General features: G+C 37.5%; 1 protein-coding gene across 1 annotated transcript in view; it reads left to right on the forward strand.

Moving 5' to 3' along the window:
* The window catches only part of STXBP4 (syntaxin binding protein 4), a 175,966-nt gene extending 150,649 nt beyond the window's left edge, over positions 1 to 25,317 (forward strand). Inside the window, exons 19-20 of the mRNA XM_014589289.1 lie at positions 7,593 to 7,650; positions 24,785 to 25,317. Coding sequence (XP_014444775.1) covers positions 7,593 to 7,650; positions 24,785 to 24,899 — 173 coding nt within the window. The 3' untranslated portion in view covers positions 24,900 to 25,317. The remainder of the gene's footprint in view (positions 1 to 7,592; positions 7,651 to 24,784) is intronic.
* Positions 25,318 to 25,918: the final 601 nt, after the last annotated feature.

Raw genomic sequence — 25,918 nt, forward strand, 5'->3', positions numbered from 1 at the left:
AACAAAAACAAACATGACTTCCTAATTATTTTCCTACATTTTACTATTACTTTTGCTCTTGGGGTTATTCACGAGTATAATATCTGAGAATATGATATCTTGGTACATTACAATGCATTTCTTCCCAATTCCATATTCAGTAACATCACATTAGTGGTTTGAATCAGTCTTGTTGACTATTTATACTATGGAAATTAGTTATTTTCATTACTACTAATGATGCTCTTTCTGTTTCATTGTGTAATTATATATTATCTAATAAAAGTCTCATAATAAATCCATAAGCTAACAGGATAGCTACTATCATCACTACTATATAAATGAAGAAGTTGAGACTATAGAAGGTTATTACTTTCCCATGGTTATTCAGCTCGTAGTTAAAGAACGTTTGTATAGATACCGACTTTCCTACTGCAAACCAAGTGAAAATTCCACTTATGTGACAAATGCCATATTCTTTAGTGATGCCTTGTTCATTGTATTAGGGAACTATCCTCCACTCTCTTTCTCTTTCTTCTCAGAACATCAGATGCTAAAAGTTCATTGTATTCAAGTTTTTATAGCAATTAAACTAACAAGGGTTTTCAAATAAATCTGGCTCTGAGTTCTGTATGAGCTAGATGATACTGCCTTTGTCAGTTGTATTCTTAGGATTCTCCTTCTGCAGATTTCTTCCCACCCCAGCTCCAGCCATCATCCATATTTCAGTTCTATTTTGTCAGTGATTTTTCCCCCCACTTTACCTTAGTCCTCCACTCCTATCCCCAGTCTTGGCATCCACAGACACTGGTTCAGACCACCTACTCTTCCACTGAGAACCTCTCAGCTTTCCAGTTCTCTGCATGGCCTCTTGTCCTCATTAAGATCTCCTGTCTCTTTACCTTTCTATTGTGTCTATCCTTCAGCCTTCACTGTTGCTTGTACTTGTCTTCTCATTCAGGTGAGAGTCAGTGGTTCATTATTCCAATGATTCCTACCAGTGCCCCCAACTCACTTGCACCTTTCTCCTTACTTCACACTACTTAACAGAACTCCATTCGTCAATGAATTCAGATGCCCACTTTCTGCACAATATGCACAAGCAGCTGAGCATGGTTATAGTTACATAAACTTTCATTATTAGACCCTACTAGATTTTTAAAAGTATAAGTTAGAAGTTGTTTTAAAATCCAACATTTTTTCCATCTCTGGATCTGGTTCTATTAATGGTTCTATCTTTTGGCAATAGGTCTTTTTATTTTTTTCTCTAGCTTTTCCCTGTGTGTTTCCTAATCGGATCGAAGGTCATACTTTGAAGGTACAAAATGATAGCAACTAAAATAAATAATATGTAAGCCCAGAAATAGGCATATCTCTTCTCTGTTGACCGTAAGTGTGGGGAGTTGATTCAGTCTCATTTGTAGTTGAGCTGGGTTTTTATTTGTAGTTGTTTCTACAGTTAACTTGAGTTCACCATGAACTTCTAGTTGTTCCACTGCTGGTCTTCCATTCTCCTGTTCTGATGGGAGGTCTGGAGTGCTAGAGTTTTTCCTCAGTATTTCTGCTCTAGCTTCAGCTGTCAACAGGCTCTGCATACCTGCATCACGGCAGCTGTTCAGTGTCTACTCTCTTGCCCTCCTCCTGCAGTAGACAGCAGTCTACAAGGTTAGTACTGCTTGTGGAGAATCAGGAAGAGCAGAAGGAAAGCTTCTGGTTTTCCTCTTCAGTCTCCGTTTTAGGCAGTTCTTGTACATCTGTCTCAAAAGTGGGACTTTTCCCTCCTCTGTGGCAAACAGCTACCTCCTACTTAGTGTTCAAGTGGGTCTCCTGCCTTTCTTTTGTGGGAGTCAAACTCTACTTTGTATTAGTGTAGGATTCTGGATGGGAAACTTTTTCTCCCAGTGGCAGGTGACATTTTACTTAATGTTAGTGCAGGTGAAGACATCAGGTTCTCTCTACTCCTCTCAATCCCCTAGTTTCTATACCACAAAAATATCATCTGTCATTTCCTGGAGTCAGGGGAGGGATGAGCTGTAATTCTCTCACAATCTTCTTCCAGGAACAGATGACTTTTGCCTCATGTCTGAGTAGGTTCTGTCCAGGGTATGAGAGTGTCTCTTCCTTCTCCTCCAGGGCCAACTGGCTACTTCCTTGTATTATAATTAATGGCACATCTTCCCCATCCCAGAACCACTGCAGATGCCATTTCACTCTCCCTAGAGTATTCTTCTCTGCACCTCTTCCTGGATAACCCGAGGCACTCCAGAGAGCCTTCTTCAACCTCAAATCCTCCCATCCAAATCAGTATATAAAGGACTTCCAAATTCTTATTCACAGCTGGCCAACATTCCATTATCAGGATATAGCGTCTTTATTTACTCAGTCTCCCTAGATGATGAGATAAACTATTTCCAGTCATTTATTTTTTTACAATTCACAATCCTGTACATATAACATAGCTATAGGACACATTGCTAGAAGAATTGCTAGAATAAACTATACATGGAAGCAGTTCAGCACAGTGAGTCTGAGAGGTGCCACCAGCCAGATATGTGACCTTGGGCAAGTTATTTAACTTTTCTGTTCCCAGTCTCTCTGTTTGTAAAATAAGGATGATAATATGCCTCTCATAGATTCATTGAGGATGAAGTGAATCAGTACATGAATGTGCTTCCAGCAATATCTAGCACATAGCCAGTCAAGAAATATCAACTGTTGTTATTAGCAGCTAAAATTTTATATAGATACTGACTAGTCTCTCCCGTAATTGTTTTTATACTTTTATGCTCCCATTAGTATGAGAATGACTGTCTCTTAATACCCTAAACACCATATATTATTAGACTACTTCTTAATTTTAGCATTTAATCTGATAGATGGACATGCCACCACATAATAATTTGATTTATAGTTCTCCTTTTATAAAATAATTATTTATTTAATTTATTTCTTCTTATTATTATTTTAATTTTACCAGTGAGAGAAAGTGAGAAAACAAGCTGCCAGGTCTCTGACTGGTACTGCGGTTGGCCATGTGGGATTCCAGCACCTTAACCACTGTGCCACCTGCTGGCCCCAGACTTCTATTTCTCTTAAGCAATATTTATTTAAGAGTGAAGTTAAGAATATGTTCACATGTCTAAGTGCATTTGTTTTCAGTGTTGTGAATATTTCACGTTTGTCCTTTTTTTTTATTTCTCACTGGTCTTTTCCTGTTGATGTGTAGGGTTCTCTATGTATTAGGGAGTTTAGTTTATGCTATAAGTTGCTCTTTCATAGTATTTCATACTATTTCCTCATAGTACTCATTCTTATTCTTAATGTCTTCATTTATGATTTTTTTAAAGCGCCACAAGATCAAGATTCATGTCTATTTGTTCATCATTGTATATTGAGCATCAGGCAAAATGCTGAACACATAATAAATGATGGATGCATGTTTAGTGAATGAATACATGGGCCTAAAATGACAAAGAGAATCTTTGGTACCTAAGTAAACTGGGAAACTAGGAAATAAACTGGTTTACATGGAGACATGATGAGTTTGGTTTGGGGTATGTTGGGTTTTAGGTAACAGCCAGTATTCCAAATTGAGCATGTTCGAGACTCTTTGACAAGACACCCATGTAAATTTTGGAGTCATAACCCTGAAGTCGTTGGTTGGAAATAGATGATCTCTGATGGGAAGAGTGTTATGTAAAGGTTCACAAACGATTCTAATTAGAAACTATTTCAGGTGATTATAGTTATCCTAACAGTTTTAAAACAAATGCAGAAAGGAAAGTAGACGCATTATATATTTGCAAGTGTAAAGATATGGGGAATGTAGAAATATATTAATATTTGTAACAATAATGATTATTAAAAGGTATTTAGATAATGTTACAATTACATGCATATCAGGAAGAAATGAAAAGCTTTACTAGTGGAAAATTGAGTCTATTGTGATCAGATAAGCTTGTGGAAACCAGAGGTGCTCTTTTTGTATAAAATAAGATGTTTCTGTTTTTCAGTTTCTTTTTTTTTTTTTTTTGAGATGTTTTTGCTATAGGGCGCGTGCGCTCGCCAGCCAGACAGAGAGAGACAGAGAAACAGAAAGCGAGAAATCACCCCCTAGGGGGGATGGTCACGCCGCAATCCCTTCTCCTCCATTCTCCTCTCGGGATTTTGGGCACGCACGCACATGCGCCCAGTGTGAGTTTTAAGCCACCGGGTCCAGGACGCGAACTGCGATCGACTACGTGGGAGTCCAGCGACATAGCACGTGGGAGTCCAGCGACATAGCCATTACGCTAACTGCTGGTGCCCTACACATGATTATCTTTAGGGCTAAAGTCATTAAATAGCCATATTGAATTAAATGCTTATGAATTAGGACCTTTCTAAATCTACTGGTGAGGTTATTATTCTTGTTTAATATTTATAACAAAATAATCAAGGCAGGAATTCTATTCTGATGACATTGGGAATGTAATATTCCAATGTCAATCTAAATTTTCAAATGGTTCTGTAGATTAAAGGTACTATTTTGGTGGTCTTGCCTTGTGGCCTAGTGGTTGGGGAAGCTAGATTACATGTAGGCAACTGTGCGATTTGAATCCCAGCGCTGAGCAGCTTGGAAAGCACACCAGGCATGTGTACATCAATGCCCAAATCCTGACCAGATGGAGACATGGAGAAGGAATTACAGCACAGTCATGCCACATTAAAGGTGCTTTCTCCCTCTCCCTCTTTGTCTCTTCTCTTCTCTTCTCTTCTCTTCTCTTCTCTTCTCTTCTTTTCTCTCTCTCTCTCTCTCTCTCTCTCTCTCTCTCCCCTTCCCTGGTAAGTGTACACACCCTCCAGCAAGTTAAAAAAAGAAAAGAAAAGAGATACTCTCTTTAATGTGTACATTTTCTTTGCTTTTCACTAGAACACTTGTGTTTGAAGAAATCATAATGATAGATATAATTGTGCTGATCAGATAAGTCATTTAGCAGACAAAATTCTTAGTCACACTATAACGTTTTTCTTAACGTTTAGCTGCCTGTTTTATTTACTTTATGGCACGTTCGCTTTCAGGGAGGAGGGAAAAAAGCACCTCCTGTGGTGTGAGGACTACAGCGCAATTCTCTCTCCTTCATCTCTCATTCCTTTCAGGACTTTTGAGCAAGCACACAAGCATACCCAACGTGTTTTTCAAGCCACTGTGTCCAGGACTGGAACTATGCAGTTAGCCATGTGGGATCTAGCCACCTTAACCACCAGGACATAAGCTGGCTCACATGTAGCTGTCTTTGCCCTTGATTAGAAATCCTGTCATAAGAACAAGATTTCTATGTTCAGTCATTAGATCCTTCTGTGCAGGTGAGGAGATTATCAGTGATGAATGAAGTACACTGTAAAAATGATGCAGGAAGTGTGAGGACAGAAAATAAATCTACTTGAGGGACCTGCAGGTGGCACGGTGCTTAAGGGCGCTGGACTCCCACATGGAAGACCACAGCTGGAGTCCCAGACTTGGGGGCTTGCTTTCTCTCTCTCTCTCTCTCTCTCTCTCTCTCTCTCTCTCTCTCTCTCTCTCTCACTCTCGCTCTGTCCTTCTCTGGTCAAGTTATAAATTAAAAAGTTAAATAAAATAATTCTTAAAAAAAAATACAAGTTTAAAAAAAAGAAAAGAAATCTAACTTGAACTGGTATAGCAGCAACTTACCATGGTCTTCCTGGTTGACGTGTGCTGTCAATGGCATCTATAAGAGGTGTATATACAGTGTCACTTCAGGGGTTCTTAAGAAACCAGTCATTTACTTATGTGGCGTTCTCAGAAGTGCTTATTTTCTACTTAAAGTAGGAGCACAATTCATTAAGAGAGAATAGAAACTCCAATGTGGCCTGCATTTATATACAAAGGAATGATTATGGAATTTTTGCCCAAGATCTTATTTTATACTATGTTTTAAAAAATCAGAAATAAATATAAAGAAAAGCATTATTTTCTCCCTTTTTTTTTTTTTTTTTTTTTGAGAGAGAGAGAGCATGATCTTGTGTGAGAAGGAAGAGAGACAGAGGTATTTTTGAGAGGGGTTTCCATTTGTAATTGTTTGCATCAGCCTGCCAGTTAGCTAGTATCAGATCAGAGGTATGCACCTCCATGCCTAGCCTGTCCAGGTTGGTCAAGAAATTAAACCCAGGCTTCCCACGTGGACTCGGCCTTGTGCAGTGGCATCCCACTGCACCACCCTGGCCAGACCACACTTTATTCTTAATTACAAAAACAATATCCTCTACAGCCACTTCTTTAAAAATATTCTCTAAGAACTGAATAGTGATAAAGTAAGGTTTTATTCAAATACTTACCATTCTGTACTTTCGTTCCACTATTTGTTGAGACTCGGGGGAGAAAGTCAATTATTTATTGTTAAAGCTTAATTACTTTCCAAAGGAGTAGATTCCTGGAGCCATGGAGTCTGTTCTTTAGTGTGCTATCGTTTTATTTCTTCATTCATGGTAAAGCACTTGTGTACACATCTAAAAATGAGAGAGAGAGAGAGATGAGCACCATCCATAGGGTCTGGTCCCTCAGTCATCCTCCTCCTCCAATCCTCCATCCTGTCAGATTCTGGGTGCTCACACATGTCAGGTGTGTGATTAGGGACTTGAACCATGGTCACCAGGTGGGATCCGGCTTCTCTTTAGAAAAGCATCACTGCCACACCAGCAAGTTAGCCCCGTGTTACTATGTCTTACACCCATCGAAGGAGCCCATCAAAGCCAATGTCAAAGAACTGATCCGAAAGGTCCAGCACATCCTTAACAGTACTCAGGGATGGAGTGGAGGAGTAGAAGCCACTGTATTCTAAAGGGGTACCACCCAAAATTGAAACAGAGAAGAATGTTACTGCCTCAGTATGTGGCTGCTCTCTTGATATGAAGAGGGAGGGAAATGTCCTCATTTACAGAAATATGGCCAAATATCGCTTGCTTACTTCAATCCACATCTCTTTATAGCTGACTATTCTCAATCCCATTACACAAATGAAAGCTAAGTTTAGCAAATTGTTTGGCCGTTTATGTTTAGTGCACAAAATTCTTAATTACCAAAGTAAAATGCCACAATCCATTGTAAATCACTTTGCTAAACTTTCAAACTTAATAAGGAATTTTGTCTCATCCAAAAACTACTTTCAAACCCCTGCTGATCTGGCACTCATGGATAATTCCCTGTGGAGCCCAGTGAAAGAATGTAAAGGAAGCCAATTAAAGAAACTTTGAGCCAGAATAGACAAGCAGAGGCCATCTTGTCCATCCTTCTGCCTCCAGGCAGAAACCATCCGCTGCAACACACATTTTTGCTTGAATCCTGCTGACAAAAATGCTCACCACATGTAAATGACAAGTCATAATCCAGTTATTGCAACTAAAGCAGATTGTTAACTGTTCAAGACTTATTTATTGTGTTCTAAAGATGCTGAGTGTGAAAGCTCATCTGAATTGTCTTAATTCCCATTTCTAGAAAATTATTTTGTACAAGAAATGTATTCAAATAATTGTAAAGAGAGGGGAGGTTTGTGTCCAGGAAATAAAGTTATCTTCATCTTCTTATTAAGTGTATTTTTGGTTTCCTTTCACTCTAGGTTTACCTTACGGGTGGGAGGAAGCTTACACAGCAGATGGAATCAAGTACTTCATCAAGTAAGTACAAGCATCTCAACCAAGTAAGCAATTTTCTTCACATCTGGAGAGAACCTGGAAGTTTCAGAATAATCAGCAAAACCAAAAACCTTCTTGGAGGTTACAAAAACTAGTAACAAGAAATGAAGTCTCACCATTTTTCATTTCATGTGATTTAAATGCTAATATCAGATATCATTTTGGGGAGAAAAAAAACAGTAATAATTTCAAAGGAAACATCAAAAAATTGAAACAGAATCATTATTTAAACTTATATGTCGACTGTGTGAATTCACTTACTGGCTAGTAGTATCAATATTTATGAAAAGTTAATATATAATGAAAAATTCATTTTTATGTCTTAAAGCCTCTTAACAATCAACATTTTTAATGCTTTAGAATGTCCACAGTTTATTTATTGTGCAAAAAAATTTTTTTGAGTATTTGCTTTTTGCCCGGCAATGTTCCATGACCTAGAGATGCAATGGGGAAATATATAAACTAGTTCCCTGATATCATAGAATATACATAATAATGAGGAAAACCAGACAAAAAATAACTTCAGAGCTAAATAGGACAGTATGTGAATAAACCTTATTTCAGTGAATTCTCAGAACAACCCTTTGAGCTATATTAACTGGAGTTCTATATTTAAAGGCCTTTAAATGTTAGTAAATGAGTCTAGACCCTGTGGGGGCCTCCTTTACCTAAGCTTAGCTATCCCAGTGTTTCTTAACTTACAGCCTAAAACTGAATGTCAGAGTCTAATAGTGCCTTAAAAGAAAAGGATTCTAAGGACAACCAATTGCCCACCAAAAGAACAAGAGATGGCCAGCCAGAAAGTCAGTCTGACTCATTACCCAGTACCCTGCTGACTCAAGCCACTGTCCCTTGCAGACTAAAGCAATAGTCTTGGGCTGAACTCATACTACAAGGAAGAAAAGCATCTAAGGAGAGCAGAGAAAGAGATACTGTCAACAGCCCTTTGGCTTCCCTGAGATGTAACTCACAGTTCCTGTGGAAGGAATAAGAGATACACCATGTGGGACCAGCAGTTAGCGCAATGGCTATGTCACTGAATTCCCATGTAGTCGACCACAGTTTGCGTCCTGGACCCAGTGGTTTAAAACTCACGCCAGGCGCACGTGCATGCATGCCTAAGATCCCGAGAGAACGGAGAAGGGATTGCGGTGCGGCCATCCCTGGGGGGTGATTTCTCACTTTCTGTCTCTCTGTCTCTCTCTGTCTGCCTTGCAAGCACATGCGCCCTATAGCAAAAACCTCTCCAAAAAAAAAAAAAAGAAAGAAAGAAAGAAAGAAATACACCATGTGTCTAGTCTCCTTTTCACTACTCAAAAAATATAACTCAAAGGGTATGTTTTTTGGAAGCCCATCATTTCTCTTTTCAATCTTAATCTTGAAGCACAGGGAAAACAGGACAGGACCTAAGATAAATTTGTTCTCTTAAGGGCAATAGTGGGTATTAGTGGATCACTATTACACTTGGAGAAGTTGTTCGTTAAAGAGGCTAAACTCATCAAGGTCACAGAGTGGTGAAATCACAGAGCCAAGACACAGATCCAAGGTTGTCTGAGTCCAAAGTCACCCTCATGCATACCCATGCATGCTGCATCACCTCCATCTCCTTATTTTAGTACAATGGCAACTGACAAGAAACACATTTTTAAGGAGATCTTGATTTAGGTATAGCTCTATATCCATTTTTAAATAGCAGAATAGAAAATTCTAAGAATAAGTAGTTATCTCCTAGAGATCAGGAAGGTCAAAGAATAAAAATAAGAAAATGTAATAATATACCAGTGCTGCTTCTATCCAGCCTCATGGAGGAATGTGACACTTGCTTTGAGTTTGTTTTGTTGTTGTTGTACTTAACCCTATTGACCAAAATGAGACTCAATTTAGTTAAATTATTCTTGATGAAAGTCTTACTTAATATGTGTTACATACTCCCCTGCCTTCTTCTACAGAGGCCACTGAACAAAATCATTATAAACATCCATCTTATTCATAATAGAGTAAGTTCTGCAGGAGTTATTAAGCTGTATAAGCTAAGCAGAGACACAGCTGTTCCACTCATCTCTCACTGCTCATAATGTGCCAGGCCTTCTCTCATGCTCGTTTTTCTCCTGTGTTTTCTCTACACACTCTACTCTCATCTCTAAGACATTCTTATTTGAACAGGACTCCAGAAAATCAGGCTAATTCAGATTGTTTATAAATAGTCCTTGAATGTGGGTCTGTAGGGGTTCTATATGAGTCGAGTTCTGAAATTCTGGTGCAGGTGGATTTGATTACAGGAAAACCATCTGGTATTTCATGGGCTTTGGACTTGGAGAAACTTGAATTCAAATGCTGGTACTTCCAGAGTATAGCTGAGCAACCTTAGGCATGTTTACTTAACTTCACTGGGCTTTAATTTTTACAGTTACAAAATGGAAAGTGTACGACCACTTCATAGGATTTCTGTCCAGTATGAATGTCCTTATGTTTTGAGTTGTTGGGAAAGTCAGGATGCATTTTTGCATAGAAAAACACATCATGACTTTCCCGACAACCTAATATTTAAACAGCTTGTCGTAACTCTCATCCCAAAGTAGACACTTTCGGCACAGGTTAGGCCTCTTCGCTCTCTCTGCTCTTTCTAACACTTTGATAGGGAAATCTCTATGGGTCTTACTACATTCATTAGGTGGTTTTATCAGATAATTCAACTCTGCATAAGCAACCATCTATTATATGTATTTCTTTGAAGTATTTAGTTTCAGGGTTCTTTTTTTTTTTTCTTTTTTAATCTTCATTCTTTTCCTACCCCAACCCAACTTTTGGGCCTGACTAGCTCGTTAGCTTTTGAGGTGGGAATGGTTCATTTACCAGGTGAGTGATACTTTGGAGGAAAGAAGTAACAAGTAATGAACTCAGACTGAAATCACCCTCTCAGAACATTGGAGGAGATGATAGTCTGTATGCATATAATCTCTTCCCTTAAATTGGCATCTGTCACTGTCTTCTCAGAAATGGAATTGTTAAATCTGATGGAAACAAAGCCTCAGGCAGGGGAATAACTGTCAGTACTCTCTAAGAATGTCCACACAAATACAGTCCTCATTGAATAGTCCTGTCTTATTCATCCACATTTTCATTGTATATCTATTAATACTTAGTCATCTACTTAAGTTCTGATACAAGAGAAGAAAGCATTTTACCTGGCATAAATGAATTTAATCAGTGTGGGCATTGCTAAAGCTATAGTGATATTTCATAAAACTAATAAGTGTGTGTGTGTGTGTACCAATGTGAGTGTGCAAATATGCATGTAAGCAGGGCCTACTCACTTACTATATCTGTGTGCATGCATGTGCATATGTAATATACCAGTTCGTTCTAGAAAAAAAAATTTTATATTTTCATTGAGAAAGAGTTACAGCATTCTTAAATTTCATAATTAAATATTAGTTATCTTGATGGTGCTATAATGAAATTATCTGATTAACTTGAGCATTTCTCTACCCTACTTCTTATCTTCCATTTGATGTTGTATACTATGATTGATTTATAACAATCTTTTGTTATGATTCCACTTTAAAAGTTCATATACTTTATATGGTCTTATATAATGTAACAGAATCATCATGAGAGTTATCATGTTTGTTAGTAAAACTGAATTTAAATATTATAAGTTAGACATAGCCGCTAATTGTTTTATTGCACTCTTAACTGTTTTTATCAAACATTTGGAATCACAATGATAGATAAATTAATTCTCTATTTCTGGGTGATAAATTTCCCTCAACTTTTCAACTTTAAACAGTAAATATTTTCTCACATAGTTACAGAGTGTCAAGAATCTAAGAGTGTACTGATTGGATTGTTCTCATTCTTACTCTCTCTCTCTCTCTCTGGATCTCTCATGAAGTTGTAGACAAGCTATAGCCAGGGCTGGGAATTGAAGAGTGGTTTTGTGGACTGACCAGAATACTTGTTCCAAGGTCACTCATGAATCTGTTTTCAGGAGACTTCAGTTCATTGCCATATTATGGACACACAGGGCCACAGGGCTGCTTACCACATGGCAGGTGCTTCTTCCCAAAGCAAAGGACAAGAGAGACAGAGAGAGAAACAAAAAGCCACAGTGTCTTTTACAGTCTCAGAAGTGACAGATAGTCACTTTTGCAAATGCTGTTAGTCATACAGATCAATATGATACAGTGTAGGAGACAAGTACACAAGAATGTGAATATAAGGTGAAGAATGTGAGGCACCATTGTAGAGCACGCCTACTAGAATGCTATTTCTCAGTTTTTGTTAATTTTTTAAAAATTTATTTACATTCATTCACTATACATTACAGCATACAGAATGAGATTTCCCATCCAGAATACAGTGTCTATTGACTCAATAAAGCAACAAATAATTTTCCAGTTCTTGTTTCCTGTATATGTTGCTTATTTTTGCCATCCTTGATTCCCTATCTCTTGGCCATGTCCCACCCTCCTCCCACACTGTCTCTGGTATCCATGGTTACTTTCTATGCCTTTTCCCCCCATTTTATTGATTCACTAATTAACTTAATTAATCTAAATATTTCCAATAGCAAATGCAGCTGATATATACATGTCCATGAACACAAGTCTGACTTTAGGCAAAAACCTCAGTGAGGAGAATGAACGTACTATGAAGTAGCACCTAGCTGGGGCTATATAGCTTACTGCAGTCATCAAATATGTATTTTTTTTTTATTTCAAGAAAAACAATTTTTGTGGGTTTTTTTCTTCTGAAACTTTTTTCTTTAATTAATTAATTTACATTCATCCCCTAAGCATTGTCACAACATACAAAATGTGATTTCCCATCCAGAATATACTGCATAGTGGCTTTCTCAGTTTTTGTTAAAATTAAACAGTATATTTCAAATACTTCCTTTGAATATTCATTTATACCATTCATGATTTTTCAGTCAATTAAACTTGACTTAACGATTTTTAAACATTCATTTGGGTCACTATACCTTTATATCAGATCCTAAAACCTAAGTTATTGTTCCCATTCTCTATTACATAGGAAGTACTGGACTTACAGCATTACAATTGGGGAACCAGCAGATGGTGTAATGTTTATGTCACTGGACTCCCACGTAGTTGATCACAGTTCAAGTCCCGAGCGTGGCAGTTTAAAATTCACGCCAGGCATGTGTGTGTGTATGCCCAAAATCCCAAGAGGAGAATGGAGGAGAAGAGACAATGGCATGGCCATCCCCCCTGGGGTGATTTCTAACTTTCTGTTTCTCTGTCTCTCAGGCGAGCACTTGCATCCTATAACAAACATCTCTCAAAAAAAAAAAAAAAAAAAAAAGAATGGATGTCAGTAGACCCTCAGGAGACTATGTGATTTCTGGATAAAACAAAAGTTTCTGTCTAGAGTACGGAAGGCAAAAGATTTCAATTCACAGTAACTCTGTCAGTTGGCAATGTTTGTCTCAAGTGTTGTATGTGAATTCTGAAGCCATACCTCACTGATAAAATACCTTTATCCTGAGAAACGTCTGCCATAGATGCAAGGGGAAAAGGAGCATGTATAGGACGCATGCCACATCTTTGTGATATTGGTCTTCAAGAGCATGTTCCTAACACAGGAACTCTGTCAGAAATGAGCAGTAGTAATACAATTAGTAGGTTGTAATAACAACATAAACAGTGATGACCCCCTCTTAAAATTCCTCATGAGATGGTTTGATAGTTGAGGGCTTTGCTTTTATGACTTTAGAGCATAAATCATTTTCAATAGGTACAATTTTCTCAATTCTCTCTCATCCGAGTTCATTACTGGTCTTAAATGAATGTCTGAACTTGGAGTAAAACATCCTGTTCAGTTGTTCCCAGATAGGAAAGGATGTGGATCATAACCTATATATGTATAAAGCTTGTCATTGTCAGCCTACTGTAATTAAAAGCTCCAGTTGGACTGTCATCTCATTTATAAAGGAAAAAATAGAAAAGAAATAAAACAAGAGAAGAACTTATGGTTACTTTTTTGTTTGTTTTTTGTTTGATTTTGCCCCTAGCTTCATTTTGCAAGTAGAGCCTATCTTAATTTAATACAATTGCAAATTCAGTAGAATAGAGAGGAGAATGTAGAAAAGAAGAGATGGTTTCTGGATTGTGATAAGCTACTACCTTTAGCTTTTCCTAAATCCTTGGCAGATTATTTTAGCTGCACTTTAGTGACCACTGTCAAGAGCCCTTCCTCAAGACTTCATTAATTCGCCTGCTTTGGTTCTTTTTCAGTAAGTTAGAAAATGTCCACTGACAGATGAATAGGGTATAAGGGATTCTTGATGAGGTGTCTAGGGAATTCTGTACAGCTGACTTCAGACTAGATAGGGAGAATGCATGTAGGTTCTTCACTATCTTGTGTGTGTGTAAGGATCCTGAGCATTTTACTTTTAATGAGACTATCAAGAAGAAACCAATAGAGGACTTGAAGGAGGAAACAGGGACCATTTTTATATTTTGCCCCTAAACATTTCTTAGCTATGAATAAGTGTGTTGTAAGGTGTTGAAACCACTAGTTTAGATTTCAAAGTTGAGACCATCTGTGTGATCATTGAGGAGTGGCTTAGTGAACTTGCCAGAATATTTGTGATAACTTGTTTATGATATCCAGTGCCTTTCACAGTGCCTAGTATTCACAGGTATTGAATACGTACTTATTAACTGAACAAATAGTCATTGGCAGTTTAGGGAAGCAATGGGTATGGGGGGTGGGGTGGGGAGGGCTTTATTAGTCAGACAGACCTGGGTGCTAATGTTTATGCCACTGCTTTTGAGTGTAACTTTAGTAGTAACTTTTTCTATTCTCTGTACCTCTATTCTCAACCAAAAACAAGAATAATAATATCTATGTCCCAAGATTGTTTTCAGAATTGAAATAAATTAAAGATGAAAGCCTCTAACAAAATTTACATGGCATGTGGTGAGTGCTCAACAGATGTTAATTTTCCCTCCCTCCCCTTACTTTATACTATTGCTGTTTGCACGTGTGGGAGTTTTAAATGACAACATTTGCACAGCTGCAAATAGAAACCAGTAGCCAAAACCTACACTTATGCCAATCTCTGGCCAGTCAAAAGCCCTGTGACAGGAGCAGAGAGGTTGCATTGATCATGAGTTTAAGACAGCTTGCTCAGGGTTTTCTATAAATACCTACAAAGAGGTGTAGGGGTATGGAGTGCTGTATGAGAAACTGTCATTTAAACGAAAGGCCAGCCAGCTGGTTTGGGTTATTTAGAATGGCAAAGCCCACTGAAATGAATAAAACATTCCAAATCTAGTCATCTAACATCAGACTCTTCCCCCCCACCCCCCGCATTTAGCCAATGACAGGTATAACTTAGACATTTAAGCATGTTTTTCAGTATCTCATTGAGACATAATAAGTAAATCTTCTAGAATTACATAAAGGAATTTGGAACTCATCACCTTTATGAGGTTATACTTTGATTAAGCATAGAAATAGAATTTTCTCTGCCTCTGGGACCCTTTATTAAATTTACTTCCAATTACTAACTTTTTTGTCAAACACTTTCTGATCCTAATTTGGTTGTCATATTGTCTACCTGACTGCCACAGACTAGGTGGCTTAAACAACACAGTTTTATTTTCTCAGAGTTCTGGAGGCCAAAAGTGCAAGACCAGTGTGTTGTCAGTGTTGGTTTCTGGTAAGACCATTTCCTGGCATGGAGGGATTGCTTTCTTGCTGTGTCCTCACGTGACCTCTCTGTGTATGCAGAGGGAGGTCCCTGGAATCTCTTCCTCTTCTTACAAAGACACTGGTTCCAGCAGACCCATACCTCACCTCCATGATCTCATCTAACTCTACTTAGCTCCCCACAGACTCATTCTCCCCAAAACAGCCACAATGGAAATGAGAGCTTCAACACAAGAATTTGAGAGGAAGTCAAATCAACTATAACAATTGTTTTCACCCTTAAGTTACTTTCCATAAGATCTCCAGCACTTTCTTTTTCTTTGTCCAGTAGATTATCATTGTTACTATATTGACTATAGTTTTTTCTAGACATTTGTGAAGCTTTAGACAAATTGCAATAATTCATTCAAACCAGTACCTTTCCCTTGGGTTCTAGTATTTGTCCAAAGAAGCAAACTGCAGGGAAGGGGAATGTGATAGACAGAAAAATAGACTCCTAATAATGTTTACTTCTAATCCCCAGAACATGTAACCATGTTAGGGGACTAGAGAAATTAAGGTTGCAGGTGGAATTAAGACTATTAATTAAATTATTTTAAATAGGAAGAGTATGCTAGATTATCCAGATGAATCCAATCTAGTTAAATAAGTCTTTAGCAGTGGAATTGGAAGGTAGAAGAAAAGAGAACAAGAAGCAAGAATTAAAGTGGGATCTGAAATATGCCATGTTGCTGGCTTTGAAAATGGGGAGGAGGACATCAACCAAGAGATGTGAGTGGCCTTCTGAAACTGGAAAAACAAAAAAATAGATTTCCTCTAGAACGTCCAGAAAGGAACATAACCTTTGATTTTAGCCCAATAAGACCCATGTTAGACTTCTGAACTATAAAACTGTAAGCTAGTAAATTTGTATTGTTTTAAGTCGCTAAATTTGTGGTAATTTACTGCTACAATAGAAAACTAATACAAGGAGTTAAGGGTGGTGGGGAGAGGGTACTGGTTATGGTATACCCAGAATATGTTAGGCTTGGAACTAGAAGATTTACATGTGTTATCTCTTGAACCGTCGAGGCAGGTGTCATATGTGTTATACATTAGGAAACTGAGACTTGGAGTTTAAGTAACTTTCCCAGAAACACACAGGTAACCCAGTTAGTATATGGACAAGCTGGAATTTCAAACCAGGCCTGCAGTCTGAATGAAAGAAATAGTGACCTTGGCTTGCATCTAAGTCTTAGCTCTGCTACTCTGTGACTTTGGACAAGGCGTTTAAACTCTGAGACTTAGTTTCTTCAACTGCGAGAATTACACACAAAAATAAGGTTTATGATTTGTATGAAAAGCAAATTGTGAAATCAGTATCAAAAACAGTATAATTCACAAAATGCTTATCTGATGTAAAGTTGTGTTCAGTTGCTACAGAACAGACCCGAACATCTGTGTCACATTATCTTAATCTTAGGGAGGGCTGGAGGTTTTGATTTATATTTGCACTCTGTTGCTCAACATCAGCATTAGCCAGGCACTTTTGTGAAAATCTCTGTCCCTCTCTTGGGTGTCAGATATCCGGAAATAAGACTTTCATTCTGGTCATTTCAAAGCTGAAAATCCCTGTCTGGTAAAGTTACTTCAGTGAGAGGTAGGGAATAAGGGCGGGTGGGGAGGCTCCCAACATAGCTATCTGTCTTTTGTGGCATTTTATAATATCGTAGTTAAGATTTGTTTTGCTGGGACCAGCAGTTAGCGTAATGGCTATGTTGCTGGACTCCCATGTCGTCGACTGCGGTTTGAGTCCCAGACCTGGTGGCTTAAACTCACGCTAGTCGCGTGTGCGTGCGTGCCCAAGATCCCTAGAGGAGAATAGAGGAGAAGGGATTGCGGTGTGGCCATCCCCCCTGGGGGGTGATTTCTCGCTTTCTATCTCTCTGTCTCTCTCTGTCTGTCTGGCGCGCACACGCGCCCTATTGCAAAAACCTCTCCAAAAAAAAGAAAGACAAAGAAAAGATTTGTTTTGCTGACAGTATTTGTTTTATATAAATAATTATAACTTAAAGCCTGGGACTTGAGTAAATTTACATATACCTCTAACTGTTGGGTCCATGGGAAAGTCATGCTGTTTTTTTCTATGCAAAAATGCGTGATTCCAACAACCCCATATTTAGAAAATAAACTCTAGTCAAAATTGTTAGAATTACTGTATCAGTCTAGTGGGCGAAAGGATTTTTGCTACATGATGTAAAAAGAATAAGACAGGGAAGGACAAAATCTCTGACTAAGGCTTCATGCAGGTTCTTTTTATTCATGGTTAAACAGATCATTTTAAAATAATCTCATGGGAAGTACTTTTAAAAAGACATGGTCATCAAATTAATCAATTCACATGTCTTTGTTTTATCGTGTCCATCAGAAGAGCCCCTTTCAGATGGTCATTTAATCCATCCCAGAGCCTCCTAACATATTGTTTTTGAAACCAGCCCAGATAACAGAGCCTCAGAGAGAAGTTTAACATAATGGCCAAATTCTCAGAAGTCCTATTTGGGTCTAGATTTTGGCTCTGACATGGCCTAGCTTTATGACCTGGAGTAATTTGTTTCACTTTTCATCTCTCTCTCAATATCAGTTTCCACATATATAAAATGAGAATATAGCCATCATTCTTTCTCTTCTTTGAAATATATTATGGTGCTAAAAGGCAGTTTAAGCCCATTTAGTCACAGGTCCAAATGCTAATTAGTCCTTTTATTATGGTTCATGAGAGAACTATAGAAATTGATGGCATTTATTTCAAAACTATAATTTTTGTATAGTTCAAGATTATTCCCTGTTAAAGTCACTCCCAGGTGGCTTTATATGATGGAGTAATAATACTGACAAAATATCTCACAAAGGACCTTTTCAAGTCCTTTTCAGCTTTGTGGTTTTACAAATTCTTCTCCAACATAATATACATTCTTCAATTTTTATATTTTTAGCATAGTAAGTTTAACTTTGGTAGAAAAAATAATATTAGAATCAATATGTAACTAACTGAAATTATGTTTTAAATAACAGTCTTTTTAAGATTTCAGATTTGATCATTGACAAAAATATAGTCAAATGCTTAGTAAACTAATATTGGATAAAGTAAATGAAAGCCTATATGACTTGTATTATAATGCTTACTCTTTTAATAAGATTGTTAAAAAGTAGTCTCTGCCCCCTTCCAAGTGCCACTACTTGGAAGGCTAGAAGCTGCATGGGAGGCACAGGTCCCGTTCCTGGGCCACCACGAACACTGCAGGCACAGGTGTGCACCACTGCAATCCCAGCTAATTGGGAGGCTGGAGCAAGAGACTCAGGACACCATGAGAGCCTGTCAAAACATACTTCTCTTTCTTTCTCCCTTCTCTCCCTTTCTTTCCTTCTCATAAAGAAAAAACAAAAGTAGCTTCTATATTTCATGCAATTCTACTCACAAGTGGGAATGTAATATGAAATCTTTGCCATTGGTCTTGCAGACTTATTTTTCATTAAATTTAGTATCCAATAATATATATTCTGACTATATATATATATATATATATATATATACCCTGTTTTCCATATTTTAGAAAAACTCTTAGGTCTATAAAATGTAGACATGTATTTGCTGGGAAAGTATTAGACATGTCTTCTTGAATTATTCTCTTCTTGGAAACAGGATGGAACAAATACACAAACTATGTAGCTCTATATAATTGTTTATTAGTATCAATAGCCCTGCTTGTATCCTTGTCAGCATGACATGGTCTTTGCTTTTTTTCTTTTCTTTTTTTTTTTTTTTTTTTTTTTGGTATTTTTTTGTCTTATCCTAATTATAAACAGTATCAATTTTTTAAAAAGTGATGTTCGCTCTTTTTTTTCTCCCTTTCCTTAACAAGAGACAAAAAAAAAACACAAACGAGAGATGCCTCCCTGTCCTTCAGCCAACCCCAGACCATGGACACATACATGCTTAGAACATTCAAGGACGTCCCCAGACTTAAACAGTGAACCTTCCCCTGTGGGACTGCCTCACAGAGTGTCATGTTCTACTGCTGCACCTCTGTCTGGCCCCAATAGCATCAATTTTTAAGAGTTACCCAGAGGTATAATCTGTCTCTGAAAAATTAATTATATCAGCTTTGGACCTGGACTGTTTCAGTTCCACATAATACTTGACAGCAATCCAGTCCTGTGTATATTATTTGAAAATATATAATCAGTATTTTCCATGTTTTTTCACAAGAGTTTTCAGTGTTCACCTTTTACAAGTCTAGTGATGTAGCAGTTTTTCTAATATTATGTGTAAGTAATATATTACTTGTAGGTTTAGAATCTTATAGTGTTTGATATCTGAGACTTTATGATTTTTTAATTAATTGTACTTTTTTAATTTCTAAAGATATCTGAGCTTTTTCATAGAAGGTACCATAAGTATATAATATAAATAAAATTTTCCCTCATGACTGTAAAGATTTGGATGAGATTCTGCTAATATTTGATCAGAGCCCCACCAGATTTTCCAAATGCCTACTTCAAAATACTCAAAGTATTCTATGATATTTACACTGTTCATAAATAAGAAATATTCATTTTGATTTTAGGGGCATATTTCCTACCTTATGCTGGATGAGAATCCTTTATACAAGGGATCTTCAAAAATTTATGGGAAAAAATGTTATGGAAAAATGCATATTATATACAAACTATGCATGGATTTCAAAAATGTTTTGCACCGGGAACCAGCACTTAGCGTAATTGCTATGTCGCTGGACTCCCACGTAGTCGACCTCGGTTCGCGTCCCCGACTCGGTGACTTAAAACTCACGCCGGGCACGTGTGCGTGCGTGCCCAAGATCCCGAGAGGAGAATGGAGGAGAAGGGATTGCGGAGTGACCATCCCCCCTGGGGGGTGATTTCTTGCTTTCTGTCTCTATGTCTCTGTCTGTCTGGCGAGTGCAAGCGCCCTATAGCGAAAAAACCTCTCCAAAAAAAAAATGTTTTGCACCAAAATAAACATTTAAATTCCACTTTTCCATGAACTTTTTAAAATCCCCTCATATTTCAATGTAAACAGTACTTCCCGTTTTTCCCTTAAACATATTTTGGAATGTATACGTCATATTACAGATCTGTAGTCATCCTCAGGACCAGTGCCTGTGGCAACATTTCATGCTCCCTTACTGTGGCTTTGTGACTTCAAAATTTTATTGACATGGTTTACTTTCTGTTCTTACCTTCTGATTTATTTTCAATTAGGATTATGTAATATGAGTTTTTTATTGTCATTACTGCTGGTAGTTTCTGCTCAGTTATAAAATTTTCCAATGGTTCAAAGTTACTGATGCCTGAAACAAATTGCATTAACATATAATTACTTATTTGTCTTTATTTTCTGATTCATATGAATACTACATACATAAGATTATTCCCATAAAAAAATCAGAAGGTAATTAATTTGGCTCATTATTCTGCAGCTTTATCATAAGCATGATAAAATAATACATTCAAGTCCTGCTAAATTCACAGTGATATATAAATAGTACCATCTACAATGGAAGAATAACAAAAGAACCTCTTTCATCATCACAGATGGTTATAAGAATGAATTTCTACAAAACTAGTGCACTTTTTGTCTTTAAACCACTTTTCTCTTAACAGACTGTCCTAAATTTCATTCTTTTGAAAGAAAGCATTTGCTCCTCTAGCTAGGAGGTAGGAAACATAAGGAGGGTAATTATAATGGGATTTAAATAATTCACTTACATTTCTATGCCAATAAAATAAAGCATGTTCTCCTAGAATTTTATAAGCTCTAAAATACGTCTTTCAATTTACTAATATTATTTTTTTTTTAAAATACACAACAATGTCCAGATCTGTTTTTCAACAATAGATTTGGCAATCATTCGAAGGCAAATAGTATTATGTTTTTTAGATTTTCAAATATTTCTGAACTGCTGTTGATTGCTCCCCAAATCAGGTCAGATGCGCTGTCGCATCTCTGCAGGAACATTTGCCAGAGGTACTGTATATTCAAATGGAAGATTTTCATGTTTCATCATCAGCTTCATTTATTTTCCAGACCTCTAAATTTTTCATAATAAGTAGCAACATCTCCCTTTATGAACCATGGGGTCTTTATTAATTAAACAGAATCAACAGCACTGATTTATTCTCTCTCTTCTCAGCTGAATTACCAAGCACACAAATCAGAGAGGAAATATTTCTAATTCTGAAATGTTCTCCAAGCCAGTAAATCTGGGATTATCTCATCATACCGATTATGTCAAGGCTCTTTAGCCACAGTGTTCACCAGGACATAAAACTGAACGATATACACACAAATGGCCCCATTCCAGCATCCTAGGATTGCAAAGTTTTCTTATAATAATCGGAAAGGCCTAATTATTAATAAAACAAGCTGTGAATATCATTGAATATCTACTTTGATCAGGCATTTCGTGCACATTACCTGAACTTCAGAAGCACTGTCTAACTGGTTCTGGATGCTCTTAAAGACCCACATGTGAAATATGTATTTGAAGCACAGAACACATCTCTCTGGTGCCTCGATTTTCTTTTTTCTAATGAGTAGGTATTGCAATTATATATTAAATCCTTAGCTGTATGCGCATATACTTAAGAATGTACACAAAACTATGTGAGGCTAAGAGTGATCAAGTTTTATGGCATTATCTTTGTATTTGGAGTAAGATCAGATGTGATTTTTTTGAGATGAAAAAGACTTAATGGGAGCCAGTGGGTGGTATGGTGGCTAAGGCAACTGTCATCCAACATGGCCAGCTGCACAGTTTGAGTCCTAGACCCAGCAGCTTGAAAACCACACCAGACGTGTGTAATGCTTGCCCAAAATCCAGAAAGGAGGGAGAAATGGAGAAGGGATTGCAGTGTGGCCAACCCTATAGAGGATGCTTTCTCATTTTCTCCCCTACCCCCCAACTCCAGTAAGTACACATGCCTTCTAGCAAAAGTTCTTTTTTTTTTTTTTAAGTGCTTAATGAAGGTTACTGGTGAGGATGATTTTCTGATGGACCTTTCTAATATTCATTGTTGAGAATCTGTAACTACATTTTCCCTAGACATTTTGTTTTTGATCATTCAAAATTATCAATTTAATGGAATATCCATATATGGATAGTTATGATATTTTAAGCATGAGGATATTATTTGTAAAAACAAGTCAAGTAGCAAAGCATACACCTGAACTTACCCCTCAGGTTATTGTTCTTATTTTTCTTCTTTCTGATCCTCCCCAATTAGGGAACATTATAGGAGAGGGAGGATTTAAGATCATTTAAATTACAGTTTCTGCTTTGGACTAACATATTGTAGATGTGCTGATAAACATTAAAATATATATATATCCAGATTTTAAAATAAGCAAAGCTGTCTCATCAAGCTTTTTTCTTTTAGTTTTAAACGTGTACTTTTGTATGGGACAATGTGTCCTCATTTGACCTTACAGTGGCATTCCAGCCTTCTCATGTTACACTCATTAGTATTTCTTTAAAACCCCTTTCCATTTAGGCAGCTTTCCAGCTTTAGAAAGGCCTTGAAATGAAGTTAACCTGTGCCGAATCAAATGCTTTAGCCTCCATAATAAGAAATTCCATTAATCCATCTTAAAGAGATAATAGTAATGTGAATTATTGTCAAGAGAATAATGATTCTTTGTACCAGTCAACCATCTTTGTGGTTTTAAAACTATGAAGATGTCTGGGTCTTGTCACCTTCACCTTTATTCTTAAATGACTTGAACTCTTTCACCCGTCATGAAACTATCAATGATTTTTTTTTTCTGGAAAGATATGTTTTTAATATTTAAAAGAGGAGTTAAACCATTTGTACAAGGTGTTATAAACAAAATTGAGGGTATAGAATTGAAAGCAAAACAAACCAGTAATGACAGTAAAACACACCGTTTGTTCCAAGTTGAACATTTTCAGTTATTGTCATTATTAGTCAGTAGAGCAGGTGCATTTTTTTATGGTGCTTCCCCGATTGTGTTCTGTATAACACTAGCTCCATGTATTCTAACAGAGGCATGTTAGTTTCAGCAATATTGTATACTCTTGGAGACTCAGAGAGCGCATCCGCATATTAAGCCTCTAAGAAATACTACAGTAAAGATAACTGTTTAACTATGTTTAGCCTGGTAAATCTCAAACTTACTTGCCCTTAGAAGTCTTCACATAACATTTTTTTTTTTTGGAGAGGTTTTTGCTATAGTGTGCATGCACTTTCCAGAAAGACAGAGAGAGACAGAGAGACAGAAAGTGAAAAATCACCCCCCAGGGGAGATGGTCATGCCACAGTCCCTTCTCCTCCGTTCTTCTCTCGGGATCTTGGGCACATGTACACGCGCCCAGCGTGAGTTTAAGCCACGGGGTGCAGGAGTAGAACCACGGTCTACTACATGGGAGTCCAGCGGCATAGCCATTACACCAACTGCTAGTCTCTTCACATAACATTTATTATAAAAACTCAGGCCAGCAGGTGGCATAGTTAAGGGTGATGGGCTCCCACATGGCCATTTGCAGTTCAAGTCCTGAACCTGGCGGCTCACTCACTTTCTCTCTCTCTCTCTCTCTCTGTCTCTCTCTCTCACAAGCACACACACACACACACATACACACACATTCTCTTTCTCACTCTCACTCTCACTCTCGCTCTCTCTTGCTCTGTCCCTCTCTGGTCAAATTTAAATAAATAAATAAACAATTTAAATAAAATAATTCTTTAAAAAAAAACTCTTAGAACACACTTTGGAAAATGTTACTCTATAATGTAGGATATAATAGGTATTGATCTTCAAACTCAATCTAAGGCATGATGATGCTTCTGATGCTTCTTAAATTGAGTTTGGGCAGGACAAAGTCCAGGGAAACTGATCTAGGATAGAAGCGGGCAGTGGGATAAACCAGAGCTAGGAAGAGTATCCCAAGTATCCAAAGAGAAGAAACAAATCTTCATCCTAATTCTAGTAGCTGTCATTTAAGAAGATCTTTTGGCTGAAGTAGAGAATGAATTAGAAAAGGAGTAGAACAGAGTCAGGGACCTAAGCAATTTCAATGACTGAGGCTATTGCCTTGGAAAAGGAGAGGAAGGAACAGATTCCAGACGTTACAACTAGAGGATCAGGCCTTCTGACTGACAGAATAGCAGGTAAGGAAAAGAAAGGAGTCAAAGATGATGCATTTCTTTTTATCAAAGAAGAAAGAAATGATTTCACTGAAAACTTTAAAGCATGTCTAAGACTTACGGAAACCTTTGGATCCAGTTCTGGCCGCTTCCTATCACAAGGAACTACAATTGGGTAGAAACAATGTCACCAGCATCTACACTTACATGGATGGGTAGAAGGACAGTCTTTCAGATTCTAATTGCATTCCTTGTTCTTCTCAAGTCACGTAACACAGACTACATCCTGGATCCATCCTGTGATGAGTGCCTTGAACCTGTCTTGTTCAGAGGAAAATGAAGAGGATTGCTCTAGAGACCTTCCCGACCAGAGAAGTTGATGGTTTTCTGTAGGAAGCCCAGCTCCATGATCTTCTGGGATTTCAGTCTGCACGGATGACTTGAGCAGGGAATACATAACACCAACTCTGAGATGCAATGGTCTGACACAGGAGGAAAGCATGCGCTACTTAATTCAAGTGTGAAATGGAATATGGATTTAGGATTATTTTTGTAAAACTTATTGATATTACTGTATACGTGTAAAATATGAATTGCCACTACAGTAGTTTCTTAGGAATGATATAATCATATGTTCTGAGATGACATAATTAGATTTCATAATATGTATACTTTTTCATATATAATTAGATCTTCATAGTTTTATATGTAGTTCTTTATAGGATATCAGATACAATGGTTTATACTTAATACTTTATTGAAAAATTATGTGAACATAGTAAAACATTTATTTGATCATTGATGAACCTTTTTATGTTAGGAAAGTAACCCTCCTAAGTTTGGGGGGACTTAAAGATCACATGTACATATCTAACTCATGGGATGCTGAACACAGCTTACATCTTTATGGGGCTTTCTAATTTACAATATCATTTTTGGAACTCATTTAAACCATACAACATACCTATGAGGTTCATCTAGTGGGTGTTTTTATTCTTGTTTTCCAGTTATAAAAAATAACAGTCCAGCACCCTGTCCCGGGGCTGAAACTCACACCTAAGTCTTCTGATTCTATGTCCAGTCTCCTTGCACCCTGCTGTCCCTGCAGAGGGAGGTCACAGCCCAACATGTAAGGCACTGTGATCGTGTTGATGCAGCTGGCTGCACAGCTGTGCATTCCACAGAGATTCAGGAGGCACCTCTTCAGTCAAACATGGCCCTTCAGTAACCCCATCATTCTCCTATAAGCCGGTCTCCCTTTGCCAGCTCCAGACATCCACCTGGTAGGGGCACTGCTTTTTGGTGGTGTTACGACAGGCTTCTTTCAAAGGCTCATATTTTTCTAAAGTAAAGGGACTAGAGCATATCAGTGGTTTGCCCTGCTTAGGCTGTCCTTGCT

The sequence above is a fragment of the Tupaia chinensis genome, unplaced genomic scaffold (assembly GCF_000334495.1).
Source record: "Tupaia chinensis unplaced genomic scaffold, TupChi_1.0 Scaffold000043_1, whole genome shotgun sequence".
Lineage (NCBI taxonomy): Eukaryota > Metazoa > Chordata > Mammalia > Scandentia > Tupaiidae > Tupaia > Tupaia belangeri.